General features: G+C 40.3%; 1 protein-coding gene across 3 annotated transcripts in view; it reads right to left on the bottom strand.

Annotated features, from left to right (window-relative positions):
* LOC126285335 (protein MMS22-like) overlaps positions 1-20,496 on the bottom strand; it is a 112,500-nt gene that overhangs the window by 45,466 nt on the left and 46,538 nt on the right. For all 3 annotated transcript variants that reach the window (XR_007551620.1, XM_049984651.1, XM_049984652.1), the window contains 4 exons: positions 17,963-18,189; positions 12,444-12,723; positions 12,235-12,349; positions 5,235-5,399 (listed from right to left, as the gene is read on the bottom strand). Coding sequence is in view for 2 of the 3 variants with exons in the window: in XM_049984651.1 (XP_049840608.1) it covers positions 5,235-5,399; positions 12,235-12,349; positions 12,444-12,723; positions 17,963-18,189 (787 nt within the window). In the remaining variant the exon portion in view is untranslated. The remainder of the gene's footprint in view (positions 1-5,234; positions 5,400-12,234; positions 12,350-12,443; positions 12,724-17,962; positions 18,190-20,496) is intronic.

Below are 20,496 nucleotides of genomic sequence, written 5' to 3'. Positions count from 1 at the left end.
GCTGCAAGTTGGGCGGTGGGCAGGAGAGAGGTGGGAAAGGGGGGGGGGGGGGTATGGCCGACAGTGAAGCGCTGCAAGTTTGGTGGCAGGCAGGGGAGATGTGAGAAAGGAGGGGGCGGGGGGATGGAAAAGAGAGAAATAAATAAAAAAAGACTGTGTGTGATGGTGGAATGGTGGTTGTGTAGTGCTGGAATGGGAGCAGGGATGGGGCTGGATGGGTGAGGACAGCGACTAATGAAGGTTGAGGTCAGGAGGGTTATGGGAATGCAGCATGTATTGCAGAGAACGTTCCCACCTGCACAATTCAGAAAAGCTGGTGTTGGTGGGAAGGAACTATATGGCACAGGCTGTGAAGCAGTCACTGAAATGAAGGATATCATGTCTGGCAGCTTGTTCAGTAACAGGGTGGTCCACTTGTTTCCTGATCACAGTTTGTCGGTGGCCATTCATGCGGACAAGACAGCTTTTGTTGGCTGTTATGACTACATAGAATGCAGCACAGTGGTTGCAGCTTAGCTTGTAGACCACATGACTGGTTTCACAGGTGGCCCTGCCTTTGATGGGATAGGTGATGTTAGTGACCAGATGGAATAGCTGGTGGTGGGAGGATGTATGGGACAGGTCTTGCATATAGGTCTACACAGGGGTATGAGCCATGAGGTAAGAGACTGGGAGCAGGGGTTGTGTTAGGATGGACGAGTACATTGTGCAGGTTTGGTGGACGGCTGAATACCACTGAGGGAGGGGTGTGAAGGATAGTGGGCAGAGCATTACTCATTTCAGGGCTTGGTGAGAGGTAACTGAAACCCCGCCAGAGAATGAAGTTTGTTTTCGATTCTCATAAGAAGGGAGGATTCCAAAATTTCATATGCACAAAGTCAACTCCCTAATCCAATGGAGATAAAATGAATATGATCTGTAAAAATTAACGGTCATCAAATTACAATGTGAAGAAACCTTTGCTTCCAGGGTCTAGTTAATTCTTATCCTCTTTCATCTATACGCAGTCCTGACAGTCTGACTTTTTTACCTTCATTTGAAATAAGACCATATAATAAATTCATACAAAAGCAAGAATTATAGAAATGCTTGAATTTTTATGGGTAATTAACATTAAGGCTATGAGAGAGAGAGAGAGAGAGAGAGAGAGAGAGAGAGAGAGAGAGAGAGAGAGAGAGAGCCCAGCTTGATAGAATGGAAGGGGGAAAAATCTGCTGTGATTTTGCCGATGAAACCATCTGCCATTCACCGAAGTTATTAAAATAAAATCTGTATGTAACACACACATACTGGCTTCAGCAAGACTGCAAAAACTGGCATAATTTTCATTATTTAGTTCTTCAGTAAAACAATAAACAGGTTTTTGGTGATTTAACCTTGATCGAAGCTATAAGATTACAGTTAAAAGTAATACTTGATAAATTACTTTTAATATTTTTATTAATTAGAAAACTGTAACAACGACAGAAAAAAAAATCATTCACTAAAACATGTGGACATGTGTTCTAGGGTTTGGAAACTAATGGTGTTCTTTACTAATTTGACACACCTAAACCCCCAGTTTTCACTGCACAACTATGCCCCCTCCTAACCTACTGAAAGCTATTTACTACTGGTTGTGAAATCCAGGTTATGTAGTGTAGTTTACATAAATGTGGCAACATATCTTGTTTTTAGGATGGTCAAGTAGAAGAACAAATTTCAAAGCTAATTTTCTGTTATTGCTGCATAAATCAACAGCTGTGTGACTGTAAGAGCTAGGAGAAGGTAATTATGAGTGGTGTTATTTCATCAAAGCCATGTCCAAAATGTTGGAGAGGCATTGTGTGAATAGCCCAGATAAATTTTTTTACTTATGTGGAACTTATATGATAAGCACAAGACATCGACAAATAAGAGTTTGTGAGCAAATCATGTTTTGCTTATTTTGGCACGATGGTCGGAGATTATGTCATACAAGCGTGGAGCAATTAAGGAAGTGATGTGACGATAGAATGAAGTGTATGAACTTTAAATTCCCACAGTATGGTGAGAATAAAAGAATCACATCAATGATTGTTACTTCTGTATGAAATTAATGGAGTAAAAAAATAGGAGGGAATGGGAGATGGAGAGGGAGGGAGAGAGAGAGGAAGAAGGAATATCTTGTATCTGAACTTAAATTTGTTGATTTAACCTTCCTCCATGGTCCAGAATTGCTGATCTCTTCTTCACCAAAATCAGTCTATTCAGTGAGGTGACTCGTGAAAGCAGTGAATCTGACTATTCCGAGCATGGTACTAAAAGTAACCCAAAACCTCTTACTCAAACAGAACCTAACAAACATCCTAGCAGATTAAAACTGTGTGCCGGACTGAGACACAGACTCGGGACCTTTGCCTTTCGCAGGCTCAGTTGGTAGAGCACTTGCCCGCGAAAGGCGAAGGTCCCGAGTCCGTGTCTCAGTCCAGCACACAGTTTTAATCTGCCAGGAAGTTTCATATCAGTGCACACTCTGCTGCAGAGTGAAAATCTCATTCTGAGAACCTAACAATTTTGTGAAAGACTTGAGACCCTCAAAAGACTCAGTACAATTTCTGGGATCATGGCCCAGTCAAAATAATTTACCTGCATATGGTACACCTCATTCAGTGTGCAGAAATCACGTTAAAGATTCTGTATAGACAAGACTTTTAGAACACAACAGAAGATAATTCACAGAGTACAAATATCAAATGCCTATTATGCCTACTACAAGCAAAATGCTTTATGTTCAGAAATAGTTTCACATTGCATTCATACATACACATCAGTTTCTCAAGCATGAGACTGAAAAGTAGTATTACGAAATTTTTATATAAATTTGGAATCATCTTTTCTTCCATAATTTTTTTGATGCCCCCACTTCTTCTCCTTCCTCGTTCTAACAATCAATCTTGTCATCACCAATTCTGTAGCTATTCCTGCCATTGTCAAAATTTGTTCGCTGATTAACTTCACCAACCCTGCCAGAATCATAGGTTTAGTTACCCTGTGATTATTCTCCAGTTAGGCATTGTTACATGTTCGTACAAAACGTTGTCCACATTACTTCCAGAATAGAACATAAACGGCTTCTAGCCAGGGACTGTACAACTTGTCCTTCCTAGTGTAGCGATCTGGCCAAAAATGTTCCGTCAAAATTTCATTTTCTTGGATACACCGATAAGATAATATGTAATCTTTCACACCTGTTATTCCTGTTAGTCATTTATTTCAATTCTGGTAGTCTGAATCTATGAATTTCGCTAGTAATTAAAACAATGCTGATCATTCGCAAACCCAATCAACCACATAATCAGACAGCGATTGACATTCATCCATTCTGCTTTACTCCGCTCAGCTTGTATAGCCCCATTCCCTTTTGTCTGCAGACAGTTTATTTCTAGATGTGACAAGGATTCTCCTGACAGAGACATCGCATTCAAAACTCAACTTATGATTCATTCAGAAATCAACTTCAAACGTGTTAAAAAATGTTCAAAAAACAACAGGGATGCATTTCAAAATAATACGAATAATTGACAGACCAATGTAAGCTGGATGCTAGGCGCTCTAGGAAACAAGTTTTTTTCCTAAAGAATATGAATGTGGCGCCCCTTTTCCCGCTAGCATCTAGCTGCTTGCTGCGACTACTTGCACAGCCAGCAGCCACATTCCTGTAGCCAGAAGCGGGAAAATCTACTGCCAAAACGCAACTCAAATGCGCATGTGCATGAGCCCGCTCGTAACTGCCAAAACGAATCGAATGTAAACAGTTGTGACTTCACACTCATCGGAGGCAATTTGTTGTTAAGAAGCATTACATAGTCTTCCTAAAGCCTTTGACACATTTTGCTGTTGGCAGATGCTTGTATTAGCACTGTGTGTCATTGCTGTATATGGCACATTTCCTTTGCGATTTAAGTTATTTTCATTTTTTTATCTCGTTTATGTTTTATTGTTGAAGTATTATTCTGCAGTAGCTGGATACAGTAATATCCTTTGTTAGAGTATCGGTTCTTACCAGTCAAAATTTCAAAAATTAAAATTTAACAGAAAACTAAAACAATGAAAAATTCCCAGAATTCTAAAAAATTACTGGGTTTTTCCTGGTTTTCTCCCGGATGAAAAAATTCCTGGATTTTTCCCAGAACTCCCAGTTGTACCGGGTCGTATACACCCTGAGTCAGTTCCCAAATCTATTACCTGCAAAGCTGGAAGAAGAGATATTTGTTGGACCAGATATGTGTAAGTTGATGTCTGATGAACACTTTAAAATCACAATGATGGAATCAGAACAATAAGATCAGAGAAGTTAAAAAAATCCTTAACAAATCCAGTGTATCATTTCTCTGCCCAGACTAAAGAAACTGATTACGAGAAAATAGTGGAAGATATGTTGCAGCCATTTAAATAGCCAGAATGCAAGGTCTCCCCAAAACTACATTTTTTAATGTCACACCAAGACAATTTTCACCACAATCTGGCTATCGCATCAGAGGAACATGCTGAATGGTTCCATCAGGAACTTCAATGTCTGCAACATCGTTATCCAGGTTTTTGTGGAATAAACATGATGTGTGGCTATTTCTGGTTTATCACACATGAAGGAGAAGTGATACACTAAAGGAAGGAAAATGTAAATGTAAATAATACCTCCACCTGGTAAGTGTCCAAATCACTGTATTTGCTTTTTCTAATTTATGTCTCTCACATTACTTTTTAATCATTTTATTGTTCTGCTTCAACTCTATCTTCCTGTAATTGTTTTCTGGTCTCATAGGGTACAGAGTTTGATGATGATGTGGCATAAAAATCTGTCATCTTGTAGAGAAATAGGTTTCAGATTCGTGATCAACACAATCAATTTAGTCAAAAATTCATATTTTATTGCAAATTACAGAGAAAAAGGAAAATTTTTTCTGCTTGTGTAATTTCAGTATGCAAAGAATTCAGGAAAAATCAGTAACCTTACACGAAATTTAGACAAACAAATGGAACTTAAGCACCAATAAATGAAGCAATGACTTTGTCAGCAGCAATGAAGGGAAGTAGGGTTCGAATAATCAATATGAATTATTTCTGCCATAGACCAAGCTCAATGTTAATTTATTGTCACATATTTGCATTTTAATTGTTCTGGAACTTCCTAATTGAAATTTGAACTTCTTTGAGGTTGTATATTACATATATTTAATCAGTCACTAGTTTAGAAAACAATGTAGCAGCATTACCTAATAGTTTCTCCTGTGATAGTTCCAAGTTTGCACTTGCATTAATAATATCTTGTAGTCCTTCAACAAATGTTCTCATAAGGAGTACAGAATCAGTACTTTTTGATTTGCATACTGTTGAAACATCACTCATGAGAGGAACTGCAATGCTTCCAACATTTTCTCCTGCAAAATAAACAAAATTTTTAGCTTCATTCTGGTTGCAGAGGTGCACTGTGTGTGTGTGTGTGTGTGTGTGTGTGTGTGTGTGTGTGTGTGGGCGCACTCACGCGTGCGTGCATGCGCCCCACACATCTGTGCTGCACTTATAACGTAACTCAACAGTGTATAACTCAATAGTGTGTTTATCAGCTCTTTTATGAATATCTCCATCTAAAGATATGGTAATGTGTTACTTAAAGCTTTCCCAACAGAATAGTTGTAGAACTGTATCTCAGGCAAGATGTCAGATGCCATCGTGCAATTCTCACGACACGTGCAGCTGACAGACATCTTCACATACGACAAACAAGCTGCTAAGCTGTAAGTGAAGACTCCTACTGATGCCAGTCTAAACAGAAAATGCACAGGTGTGAACTTACTGAATTCAGCGGCTAACAGTGAAGGTTTCTTTTGAACACATCCAAATTCGATTTCCGAACGTATGAATAACACATGAATAGTGCACTCTTTCCAGGGAATTCTTGTCGCAACTAGCAAAAACATGAGCTGAGCTGAGTAAATCAGAACAGTTGAACGTCAAGCGACGATTGCGGTTTGTTTTTGATTTTGTGTGTAAATAATAAGCATTATTGTAATTGCTAGTGAAATTTCCATTTCAAATTAAGTCGCGTGATGCTGAGGGAATTAGTTTAGGAAATGAGACACTTAAAGGAGTAAAGGAGTTTTGCTATTTGGGGAGCAAAATAACTGATGATGGTCGAAGTAGAGAGGATATAAAATGTAGACTGGCAATGGCAGGGAAAGCGTTTCTGAAGAACAGAAATTTGTTAACATCGAATATAGATTTAAGTGTCAGGAAGTCATTTCTGAAAGTATTTGTATAGACTGTAGCCATGTATTGAAGTTAAAAGTGGACGAAAAAAAGAGTTTGGACAAGACGAGAATAGAAGCTTTCGAAATGTGGTGCCACAGAAGAATGCTGAAGATTAGATGGGTAGATCACATAACTAATGAGGAGGTGTTCAATAAAATTGGGGAGAAGAGGAGTTTGTGGCACAACTTGACAAGAAGAAGGGACCGGTTGGTAGGATATGTTCTGAGGCATCAGGGGATCACAAATTTAGCATTGGAGGGCAACGTGGAGGGTAAAAATCGTAGAGGGAGACCAAGAGATGAACACATTGAGCACATTCAGAATGATGTAGGTTGCAGTAAGTACTGGGAGATGAAGAAGCTTGCACAGGATAAAGTAGAATGGAGAGCTGCATCAAACCAGTCTCAGGACTGAAGGCCACCACCACCACCACCACCACCACCACAACAACAACAACAACATGACTTATTTCTCAATTATTTTCTGTACTTCTATTAATTTTTAATGTATTGTGTTCAATTCATAATACACTGCTACTCACTAGTAGCTAACACTATGAAGGAAGGTGGCATGCAACAAATGTCAAACTGGCATGAAGTGTACTATAGGCTGAGACAGGGCCGGCCAAATGCTGCACAGTGTGCAGACGAGCAGAAGTTCTGCACATGTGCGACAACGACATCTGTTATCAGACGTGTCCTAAATGAATGGCGGCAGCTCCACTTCCCTGGTTATGTGGTACCAGCAAGAGCGCAACATACCCAGTCTCTTTTACCCTTGGTGGCTGTAACCTTAACAGAGAAGTACTGAGAAATGGCACGTACTGTGAAAAAGCAAAGGACAGGAGATCTTTGTTCTCAGTCGTTTAAAAATGACTGGGAACTGCAATTCTTTTTTGTAGCCGTTGGCGAAAACTCATAGTGTTTGCTGTGCCGCCGAATAATAGGCGGCCAGTGTAAGTTTTTAATTGAAAGACATTACATATCACAAACACAAGTGTAGTGTACTCAACAGTGAAGAATGGCAAGCAAAATTAAATGTCCTTAAGACAATGGATGAAACACATCAACTAGATTTCACTGTAGGTAAAAGTAACAGATACTTCTTGAACTCTTAGTTTCTTGAGTTACATTTATGTCTATTTCACTGTACACTGTACAATGTACTGTTTTTAATTTTCTAGACTGACAACCACACTAAATCTACACCGCGAGCATGTTTTAAAACCGCATTAAGAATTGCACAATCTGGGAAACCCTTTTCCGAAGGGGAGTTTGTGAAAGGGTGTTTGATTGATGCTGCAGAACTTGTGTGTCCACAAATGTTAGCAGGTTTCAAGAAATGAGTCTATCCAAACAAACAGTGACAAGACTTATCAGTGCTATGACCAGCAATGTGCACACACAGCTAATAAATAATGCTAAAAATTTTGTTGCTTTCTCTGTTGCGCTCAATGAAGCAACAGATCTTACAGATACAAGATACAGCCGAGGTAGTGATGTACATACGAGGTGTCAATAACGCACTTTATGTAACAGAGAATGTATTGGACTTAGTACCTTTGAAAGGGACTATTACAGGTGCGGACTTACTCCCAGCTGTCGAGCAAGTGATTGGACTGGAATCGGTTAGTCCCAGTGATCACAGATGGAGCACCATCAATGCAAGGTCATCAGAGAGGACTCATAGCACTGATGCGCAAAAAGCTAGGGTGCACAGATGAGACGTTATATGGAATTCACTGCATTCTGCGTCGAGAGGCGCTTTGTGCAAAATCAGTAACGTTAGCAAACGTCATGCAAATTGTTGTGCGTACTGTAAACTATCTGAAGACACATGGGCTTATGCGTTTCCAGTTTCAGCGGTTCTTGGAGGAATTAGGAGCGGAGTACGGCGACATACCTTACCATACCGAAGAACGCTGGCTCAGTTGAGGTAAAATGCTGAAAATATTTTTTGATTTACGTTTGGTCATAGTATCATTCTTACATGAGAACGGGAAAAGTGAACCTATGTTGGATATCAGATCTTGCCTTTCTCGTGGGCATTACGTCTCACATGAACAGCCTAAACGTCAGTTTGCAAGGTGAAAATAATTTAATTTCTGACATGTTGGAAAAAGTAAATGCCTTTGAAAGGAAGCTTGAGCTTTGGGACAGTCAGCTATTGACAGAAAACAATGCACATTTCCAGACTTTTGGACTGGTCCATGAAAGTGCTAGATTTCAAGAATACGTGTCAATAATTGTAAAAATTAAGGAAAAATTTCGAACACGATTTGGAGATGATATGAGTTTGTCTCCTGTCATTTACCTCTTTGCTCGATCATTCTTATCATCAGTTGAAGATGCTCCAAATGATCTACAGAAGGAACTGATCGACCTACAGTGCAATACAAGAATGAAGGACAAGTTCTTTGCCATGCAAAATACAAAAGAATTCTATGAAAATTTTTCACAACAAGAATTTCCACTCCTGCATCGAGAAGCCGCAAGAGTTATGTCCATATTTGGGTCGACATATGTTTGTGACAGATTTTTCTTGGTGATGAAAATGAATAAATCAAGGTTTCGATCAAGCCTAAGTGATGAAAATCTTCGCACTGCTTGCGTTTGTCAATGAGCCATGCTTTTGTGCCTGATATTAACTATATCATTTTTCATGACCAGTGATAAATGTGTTTGGATTTACTCCTTTCATAATTAAAAATTATTGTTTACTAACTGTACATTATTGCCTCATTCTGCTCCATGTTACATTATTATCAGGAAAATTGGTCATTAAACTGATTGTTCCAATGTATACTTACATTTAGGTTTTTTTTTAATGTGTGAAGGGCTACGCTCAGGTGAAGTCAATAAAACATAAAATTCATCTAACTGTTGGTTATTATGCAGATTTCAGACGGAACTGATGAAAGATATAGCAATAATGGTATTGAAATAACAGGTGATGATCGAGATGTCTGTGTTCATAGGTCAGTGAGACAGAAATTATGTGGGTGTAGCTGAGGGCACGTTAGTTATAGGAAACCTTGCATTAATTTAATGTTATTTGAAATCATGAATAAGGTTCGTTGGAAGTCGCTAAGTGCTCTCTTTCTTAAATACTAGATCAAAAACGTTACACGTATTTACGTGCCGTCAGTCAAGCTGCCTTAATAAAAACCCACAATTGTTAACTGTATTACTTGTCTTACTGGGTTAAACTGTTAACATAAAAGTAGACGGCTCAACGAGTAGACTGTGACAGTATTTTAAATGTTTAATACGCGAAATACCTTCCCATGGTTGGCTTGCAAGCTGTTGAAAGAGCACTAGAATTCACCGGTACAGAGTATCAAAGCAAGTGGATAAAGCGACATCTGTGCATAGAAACATGCACTATATGAACGCTGACGGCTGCGGCGTGCACGCTGTGACCTGGAATTTGCACATGTGCAGAAGCACCGCACAGATGCAGAATTTCTGGCTGACCCTGGGCTGATATCTGCAAGTGATTAGCATTTCAGCACAACCACAAAAAGTAGGTAAGAGTAATACCTTCTACATTTTGTATGTATGGAAAGGTTACTCCAAGCGTTTATCATTTAGAAATTTTGTTTGTTGTTTTTGCGAGAAGATCGTGTTGTACCTCATATGAGGGGAAATATCCACCAGCAAGCGTCAGAATTTGACTGTGGCAGGATTGTGGAGTGCTGACACTGTGGTTTATGGTTCTACGTTCGTCAGGATCCCCCAGCTATCATGTGAATATGGAATCGATGGTTTCAGGAGGGCCGTACTCAGCACCATGTGGGAACTCAATGGATCAGGCGACTAGATCATTGTTCACTTGTCCGTACAGGAAGGTACAGCCATGTTACACACAGACCTTGTGATGACATATGGAACACTATAGACTGTTACCACAATGACCATTGATGCAGCTTCCCTTGATGAGGCAGCAAAGAAAGGTGTGGCAATAGTGATGTGCCCACCAACAATACTGGGCTTAGGAGTGGCACTATATCATCTTTTCACAGGAGCCCTTTTCAACTTACAGTTTACCAATGTGGAAGCTGCAAAAAGAACAAATTATGCCAGGCAACATTTGTCATAATCACCTGGGGCCAAAACTTGGTGCGAAGGTACCGGATGCCACTGCGTGCATATCATCACCTTTAGTTCGCGTAGCCATTAGTCTGGACAGCAGCTGATATATTTACGAGGTATTAAGGCTGGAGGCTCTGTCTCAGCTCTGGGGTCATTGTGATGTTGTCTCTCCGCATGATAATGCAAGACTACATTATGCCTATTCTGTCCAGAATTACCCCGATACCATGTGTGTGACTGTTGCTCTGACCATTCCATACTACAGATCTCTCACCCATTGAAAATATCTGATCATGGATTGCCAATAGACTGTCTGATCATCACTCACCAGCCATTACAATTGAAATGTTCTGACACAGAACTGAAGCAACATGAATGACATACCTTCACCTGTCACCCAAGCTCAGTTTGACTTTATGCCAAGTCGGGTCATTGCTACAACTGCCTTCCCCCTGTCTCCTCTACAAAATCACCTATGAATTTAATAATGTATTCACTTATTCATTCTACTACACGTCCACAGCTTGTGGTCTTGTGTCTAGCCTCTGGGTCACGAGGTCCCAGGTTCGATTCCCAGCCGGGTTGGGGATTTTCTCTGCCCGGGAACTTGGTGTTTGTGTTGTTATCATTTCATCATCCTCATCATCAGTCGCATAATGGGGTGGTGACAGGAAGGGTATCTGGCCACCCTTAAATTAACCCTGTCGAATATGACCATAACCATGCCGACCCCGCAAAATTGTTAGACAAAGGCACAAGAAAAGGAAGAAAGAAGATTCATTTACTACACCTTCTACAACACAATAAGAAAAATTTCATTATTGCCCTACTTTCTGGTGTTGCAATTTTAATAGTCAGTAGTGAAATTACTATACATCACATCACAAATGGTAATGTTTGTTACCTTAAAAGCTGATTCCTGTTTTCCCTAATAATGGCAGGCACAGTAGAATTTTGACTTAAAACAGATTCTCTCCATGACAAACTCGTAAATGAAGGGTTGACATAATATATGATGATGTTTTAAACATATCAGATTGATAAAAAAATGTGTGCTGATTTTTTTCCCTCTAGTATTGTCCACAAAGGAGAGATGAGCGATTAAAGAAGGCAAAGGCAAATTAAAACATCAATATTTCAACTGAATTCACAGTCACACAGATTACAGAAGTTAATACTGTCCCTGTTTCACTTCTCCTAACTTAGAGCTGCACACGAGTTCTTTGTGCGATCTAGTCAGGATGAAGCATTTGCAGTGACATGTTCCTCTCCATTTATTTTAATTTGTTGCTGCTCTTTATATTTTGTTTCTATGAAAATTACAGCAAAACAACTTGGATCGACGAAGCCACAAAAGTGGAAAAAATCCAAGTATTGTAGTATGTTAATAACTTCCTGTCTCTCAACTACTGCGGATATTCACAGAATGCTTGTTAATTTTTATGAGAGGAATGAGAGATAAATGATAAATCACTTCAAAGATAAAACTTTACACATATGTGGCATACTAAGGAAAAGAATCTAAATGATGGCAAGGAAACAGCCAGGCTAATCAAGACATGCATATAAAAGAGGAGACCATCCTAAGTACATAGGAACTGAAAGTGATGTGCAACCCGCCCCCCCCCCCCCTTTCTTTTTAAGAAAAAAAAGGCCAATACAGTGAGAAAGCTGAGAGATTGTCTGCTCCTTTCTATATCATTCTCACTTGCAAAAATGTTTTTTGTGTGTTTGTGTTACCAGTGTAACATTTTCACTGCTTTTCCCCCTTATTCATTCAAAGTCTTATATAAATAAATGTCATCAAGTTAGACAAATGACATAATATAAATAGTTTGACTGGGTTATATGTTTATGACAATATAATTACCTTGCTCAACATGTAGCTGTATTAAAGCCAGTTGTATCTTCCACACAGTCAGATGTCTCTGCACCTCCAACTTCTCCATATTCAGTAACTTCAGAAGATCTAGAAGCTTCTTGCTCTAAATCATTGTAATTTATGTAGTCAAAATGTGTGCATTAATTCTGTGTATACTAATGATGTAGTAACAATGTAAAGCACTAATGATTACTCACCACTTCCTGTAGGTTGGGTGTAGTAATGGCTAATGTCATAAACAGACACCCAAAATGGTAAAGGCCAGTCTCTGTAAGAGACTGCAGCTTCGCTGGTGATAGCTTTGAGTAGATACGGCCACGCACCTGTGGCCACAGTTCTGGAGAATGTTGCAAGTGGTTCCCCAATACAGACAAAAACAGACCCCAGCTATTTTCTACAACTGGAGCTGCAAGTGTACGTGTTGCTCCCCTACCCAATAATTTTCGGACCTGTTCCAGTAGTCCTTGACCAGTTTTGCTGAAAGTGAAACAAATGTTCAGTTGCACAGTACAATTGGTACTCTATTAATGTATTTCTGTTTCAAATATACAATATCATACAATAAATGCAGGCAAAATGTCTAAAAGTGCACTATGCATTCATTCCAGTGTTACAGCAACCACTGTGTCCAAATTTGAGGTTTTAATAATTTTAAGTTTACTGTATATAGTCTATCTTTAATAGCATGACACTACCATGGATTCAAATAGCTAATATTGCTCCAGCTGTTAATTCCTAGACATTTTTATCTACATGCAGAACAATCCAAAACCTTCATTAATCTCTCTGTTGCCCTCCAAACTAGGATTTATTATAGATAAACCCCTTCTTGGTAAGCGAAGTCAAGCATTTAGCTTCTTGATAAGCTAACCCATGTATTTGGAGTATGGTCTTGGGCTATATTATTCAGTGACAATAATAAAACTTAGAGCCATCAACATATTTATTGCTACTGAAAGTGGCCGTCAATTTGTAGTCATAGTGTTGCACCTTATTCCATCCTTTGATTTGAAACTCACTCACAATAACATCACCATAATATTACACATCACAAAATAACACATACATATATTTGATTTTCTAAGAGAAAATAAACAGGAAATGGTAAGGAACCTCTGCTATGTCTTTGTCCAAAACTGCAGTGTTCCGAGTGCTATGACAGTCACCAACTGTAAAAGAATTTCTATTATTGTAATGTGTAAAAGTTGGCGCGTAGGAAAAATTAATTTGCGGTGTGAATGTAAAATGACCCACACCATTACAATTTACCATCTATATTGATGCATGGAACATGAACTTTTTGACTCAGTTCTTGATGTTCACTATTCACACTTTTAACAACAGACATAATATTACTGAACTGTACTTCTGCTTTATGACTGGTTACCCACAGAAGTTCATTTTAATTGATTTATACTTTCAAATTTATTAACAAGAACACCATTTGTTCACAAACTAACTGATAGAGAAATTGTCACCCTATCATGTAGCAGTCAAAACAAGAGAAATTTAGGTCACACGTACCTAATTATATGTTTATAATTTAACTGGATCGATAACAAATCCAACCATCAAGCACCGGCAAGGGAACACAAATATAAAAATGTATTACTTATGCAAGCATTTGGAGCCAGTGGCACCTTCTTATGGCAGAAGGGTTGAAGGGAAGGGAGGAGGGATGAAGGGAAAGGAAATGGAGAGGTTTAGGAAAAGGTGTATAGTTCAGAAGTCACCCAGAACCCTGGGTGAGCGGAAACTTACCGGACAAGATGAGAAGGAAAGATTAATTATATGTTTAATATTTTATAAACATCAGTTTTTCTGAATTGCACAAGAGGGAACTCTCCCTGCAATGTATCATATGTTCTCATAACCCTCCTGGCCTCAACCTTTGATAGTCATCTAGCCCCTTCCCTGATCCAATTCCAGCACTACACAGCCCCCTATTCCACCAACGCACGCAGTCTTTTCCCTTATCTTTCTGCTATCCCCAGCCACCTCTCCCCACCTCCATCTAACTACCCAACTGCACCTAGCTGCCCTACCCTCTCTCCACCTTATCCCTGCATGTTCTCCAGAAGTACTTCACTGTCCCCTACACCTACCCTGCTATTCCTTCCCCTCCCCACCTCAGCCTCCTTCTTACTCCCACCTCCAGTTGCCTCTCCCATCAAACACTGATGTTGGCACTTGTAGTAGGCATCAGCTGCCAGAGACTGTAGTCATGTGTGTGCCAGTTGCATTTGCATTTGCATGTGTGTGTATGTGTGTGTATTTTTAACAAAGGGCTTGTTGGCCATAACCTTATTTTCTGACAATCTTTTTGTTGTGTCCATTTGCAACTCATCATTTCCACCATACGGCGAGTAGCAACTATCCTTTTCATAATATTGTTATATTTAATAAAGACAGTTACATATGATGAAAGCACATCCTTGAAGTTAGACAAGGAACAATATCAAGATGAATGGAATACGAACCCAACATTTTATTGCAATATGTTCTTCCAGTCTGTGTTTTTATAACTCTACTTAGTCAAAAATTTGTGTATGTTTTTTGGTCAAGTATTTAGCCTTTGTCCAAAGTTTTCACTGCCTGTTTTTTTTTTCTTTTCATTTACAGGAGAAATGTACGAACTTAAAAGCTTGATTCTGATTCTTTTTTGCATTAGTCCCATAGTTAGTGTAATTTTGATTTAGATAAAAGCAGACATTCCATACAACCTAAGGATGAAGGAAAATAAGTTTACAGTTTCGTCATGGTAGAGGCCAACAGAGATGGAGCAAATGCTTGAGGTAGATAAGAATGGTACAGGAACCACATCACTACCACTTTGAAGAAATTGTTTCAGAGTTCATGTGCAGTGGTGCAGAAAAACTATAGAAATATGGCAATTTAAGCTTAACTACTCTAAACTATGAGTTGAGTGTCATAATCACTGAGCTTTCTTATTCAGTAACATATTGTGAGCTTTTATTTTTGGCTTTCATTTTTAGATTTCATATACACTCCTGGAAATTGAAATAAGAACACCGTGAATTCATTGTCCCAGGAAGGAGAAACTTTATTGACACATTCCTGGGGTCAGATACATCACATGATCACACTGACAGAACCACAGGCACATAGACACAGGCAACAGAGCATGCACAATGTCGGCACTAGTACAGTGTATATCCACCTTTCGCAGCAATGCAGGCTGCTATTCTCCCATGGAGACGATCGTAGAGATGCTGGATGTAGTCCTGTGGAACGGCTTGCCATCTCAATTCCACATGGCGCCTCAGTTGGACCAGCGTTCGTGCTGGACGTGCAGACCGCGTGAGACGATGCTTCATCCAGTCCCAAACATGCTCAATGGGGGACAGATCCGGAGATCTTGCTGGCCAGGGTAGTTGACTTACACCTTCTAGAGCATGTTGGGTGGCACGGGATACATGCGGACGTGCATTGTCCTGTTGGAACAGCAAGTTCCCTTGCCGGTCTAGGAATGGTAGAACGATGGGTTCGATGACGGTTTGGATGTACTGTGCACTATTCAGTGTCCCCTCGACGATCACCAGAGGTGTACGGCCAGTGTAGGAGATCGCTCCCCACACCATGATGCCGGGTGTTGGCCCTGTGTGCCTCGGTCGTATGCAGTCCTGATTGTGGCGCTCACCTGCACGGCACCAAACACGCATGCGACCATCATTGGCACCAAGGCAGAAGCGACTCATCGCTGAAGACGACACGTCTCCATTCGTCCCTCCATTCACGCCTGTCTTGACTCCACTGGAGGCGGGCTGCACGAAGTTGGGGCGTAAGCGGAAGACGGCCCAACGTTGTGCGGGACCGTAGCCCAGCTTCATGGAGACGGTTGCGAATGGTCCTCGCCGATACCCCAGAAGCAACAGTGTCCCTAATTTGCTGGGAAGTGGCGGTGCGGTCCCCTACGGCACTGCGTAGGATCCTACGGTCTTGGCGTGCATCCGTGCATCTCTGCGGTCCGGTCCCAGGTCGACGGGCACGTGCACCTTCCGCCGACCACTGGCAACAACATTGATGTACTGTGGAGACCTCACGCCCTACGTGTTGAGCAATTCGGCGGTACGTCCACCCGGCCTCCCGCATGCCCACTATACGCCCTCGCTCAAAGTCCGTCAACTGCACATACGGTTCACGTCCACGCTGTCGCGGCATGCTACCAGTGTTAAAGACTGCGATGGAGCTCCGTATGCCACGGCAAACTGGCTGACACTGACGGCGGCGGTGCACAAATGCTGCGCAGCTAGCGCCATTCGACAGCCAACGCCGCGGTTCCTGGTGTGTCCGCTGTGCCGTGCGTGTGATCATTGCTTGTACAGCCCTCTCGCAGTGTCCGGAGCAAGTATGGTGGGTCTGACACACCGGTGTCAATGTGTTCTTTTTTCCATTTCCAGGAGTGTAGAAATAACTCTAATGAATTCCATATTGCACACTAAATGGAACAATTTAAGACATCCTTTACAACATAATTAATATCTATTAACCGGTACACCAAACCACTAAAAGGAAAATTTTTGAGTTCTAAATACTTACAGATTGTTTAAGTGGGAAATTCCATCAAGTAAATTTTAATATACAGGGTGATTCAAAAAGAATACCACAACTTTAGGAATTTAAAACTCTGCAACGACAAAAGGCAGAGCTAAGCACTATCTGTCGGCGAATTAAGGGAGTTATAAAGTTTCATTTAGTTGTACATTTGTTCGGTTGAGGCGCTGCTGACTAGGCGTCAGCGTCAGTTGATGCTAAGATGGCGACCGCTCAACAGAAAGCTTTTTGTGTTATTGAGTACGGCAGAAGTGAATAGACGACAATTGTTCAGCGTGCATTTCGAACGAAGTATGGTGTTAAACCTCCTGATAGGTGGTGTATTAAACATTGGTATAAACAGTTTACAGAGAATGGGTGTTTGTGCAAAGGGAAAAGTTCTGGATGGCCGAGAGCGAGTGATGAAAATGTAGCACGCATCCAGCAAGCATTTGTCTGGAGGGGGCCATATTGAACATCTCTGAACTTGTTTTTGAGTGAAAAAAAAAAACCTTTTTAAATACTCCTTGTAATGATGTATAACAGAAGGTTATATTATGTTTCTTTCATTAAATACATATATTTAAAGTTGTGGTATTCTTTTTGAATCACCCTGTATATTGCTTACTTGTTATTATAGTGTACTCTATTTTACTTTACTTATCTGTATGTCTTTACCAATTTGTTTAGGAAAAGGGCATAATGCACATGGACTTTAAAACAGGATTCAAATCTCTAAACCATTTATAATCCTTTCTTTTCTCTCAACTGTCTTCAAATTTTGACACTTGTCAATTAAAAGATAAATATGTGAATCTACTGGTGAAGGAAATGGCTAATGATAAAGTGATGGCTGAAAAGAAGTACACAATAAATATGTTTTTCAAAGTGCTATTAAAAAGGGGGAAAAAACCTAATGGGGAATTAAATGTAAACATTTTAGTATACATGCTTTTGAAATAGTTACTTTTTTCAACTGTCATTTGTTTTAATTTAATCGTTTTATTATCAGTGGAAAACTTCAATGTTGCCACAAAAGTTTCTACTGATGATGAAATCTTTAAAAAATATGTCACGTAAGTGAAAAATCCTTCAGTTATTTGATAGTCAATAGCAGAAAATGATACCTTTCCAGCTTCTTGAAATGCTGCTTTCAACTGACCTGACAACAGCCATTGTCTCTGGAGAAGATCCTGGCACATAGAAAGTTGAATTGAGTCTACGTTGGAAGTATTCCCACAGCAGGAGTAATGGATCATTGCATGCTTCCCACATTGACAAGAGCTTCCTTAGCAATGAAAGGACAACTCGAAGCTGTACCTCACTCATAGAATCCATTGACAAAATACATTTAAGTGTAGTGTTGAGCTGATCATGGCAACTGTGAACCTGATAGGAACAAAAACTGAAATAAAATATTGAAAAGATCAAATGAGATAACAGAACAGTAATGCTATTTACTTGTTACACACACAGAAAGGATTTAAATCTTCTGACCAGCCAATTGAATTTAGGTTTCTCTGAATCATTTTATGAGAAAAGCTGTGCTAGTATTAGTCTTAGTCATAGAAAAGGGGAATTTTGTTAAAAATTCAGTAACGGCGCAGTTGGGCGATGAAGTCTGGTTCTGCTGGCAGTGTGTGGTAATAATTGGGAGCCAGTAGGCCAGGCAGAGTAAACATGGCACAGAGCTGCAGCAGCGTATTGCACATACGATTGGTTTGGAATGAAGCAACAGCGAGGCAGGGAACTGCAGTGTTGCTTTAAGTTATTGTCTCAGACGAGAGACAGATCGGACCTGTGCTGGTCTACACTTAGAGGGACCAGTCTGGCAGCGATGTTGTAAATATTCTGTGTAGTCTGTACTTTGTTTCCATGTACTCGTTCGGGCTGTATTCCGCCTCCGGGGACACAACACTGAGGCGGGACAGAACAGCAACCAGGTACTTGGAGATTGCATGGTCTGCTTGAAGGATTGCAGTGATAGCAGTCTGTAGTGTGTCCAGGATGTGCCACATTTGCTTCACACCTGGCGTAGCAGGGTCCAGGTGAGGTGTACACTGCGGGAGGCGCAGCAGCACTGGAGCAGTGCCATCCGGCAAGCACCACTAGCAGCAAATTGCGGCACAGCATCCAAGTGGGCGCGGGTTCAAGTTCGGTCCTGTCCTTGGAGCAGCGGTGGCCCAAGGGCCATGGATGACCAGTACATCCTCCTCCATTCCATGGTCGGACAGAGCAGGCCAAATGGGGTGGAGGGCAGTGGGGACTAGGGACTGTAACAGTCTCCAGAATCACAGACAGTTATGCTGCACAAGATGCGACGCCTCGGTGAGCAGCGACCGGGGCTGACTCCCAGCTGAGCGGCCTTGATGATGGAGCAGTGGCGTGAGCATACCAGGGGTTGCCCAGCCGGCTGGTCTCTCAGAACAGCACTGCGGGCAGAACGTCAACACTACGCTGCACCCATCATAGTACTGTTAATTATGTGAATAAAGGAATACTTCCGAATATTGCTGTATCACTCTGCACTGCCACTTGACACTATTGAACTTGCTCGGCCTCCTTACGAAATACGGCACAGTGGTTCCCGACTTCAGCTCGGCCATCTGGAGTCCCAGGTTCGACTACCGACACCTCGCGACAGAATATAATGAGGTTGGTAGCACTGAGTTATTGTACCACATTCAATGGCTTCATGATGACTATGTATGGAAGAGCAAAAATTAGGAAAAAAGGGGTTGATTTGAAACATATGAATTATCAATAGCAACTTTGATAAAAATTTAATGAGAAATACACAGCAGTTTAATTTCAACAGACAATGGTATTTTGAGGTTAAACTCATTAATTCATATCAACTCTCAGGGCAAGGAAATTGGATAAGTAGGAGGAGAGAGCAAAGGTATGATTAAATATGATGCATACCACATCAAATATCAGCTCATCTACAAGCAAAAATGAAGTACCAATAATGAAAGTGTTGCAACAGTTTCATCAAATGTATACACACTTCAGAGTTAAAATCCTGATTTGGAAGAACCCATTTCATTGATTACTGGGATTGCCACGTCCTGTTAAATGCTGGGAATGACAATATACAGAATTTCGTTGAATGATCACTATCAGTACCAGTTGAACTAGAATAAAATCAATCGTGCCCTCAAAAAGGAAATTTCAAGCAAATGATGATGGTGAAAAGTGCTACTTAATCAGACGAAAACTTATGGCTGCCTGATTAGGTACTTCAAAAAAGACTTAAAATCTGCCACACAAAAATATATAGTGGTCTGTAAAGTGTCACTCGATGACAGCTTTCAAAGTGCTATTGAAGACTGTAGATATGAATGTGACATGCTAACATAATTGGCCATCAGACGCAGTAAACAAATTTTGTCATTAATCCTTATATAATTGAAGATAGAAACACTAACACACACAACAAAATGATGTCGGATTAATGCACAGTAATGACAACAGCGACAATGACAACAACACAATTTTACAATCATAGGTGTAAATGTTTAATATATTTACAGACTTTCTATGTTATTTCTCTTAATTACAGTGAAATGATCCGAGACATGAAAAACTCTGCACACTGCCAGAGTTGGTGAAAAATCCATCAATAAAATTATATTTACTGTTTATCATAAACAAATTTCTTTTCTTGTGTGAAAATGGCAATAAGTGTGAACA

Source organism: Schistocerca gregaria, chromosome 8 (assembly GCF_023897955.1).
Source record: "Schistocerca gregaria isolate iqSchGreg1 chromosome 8, iqSchGreg1.2, whole genome shotgun sequence".
NCBI classification, from domain to species: Eukaryota; Metazoa; Arthropoda; class Insecta; order Orthoptera; family Acrididae; genus Schistocerca; species Schistocerca gregaria.
The sequence above is the reverse complement of the archived record's forward strand: the minus strand, read 5'-3'. Positions and strand labels throughout refer to the sequence as shown.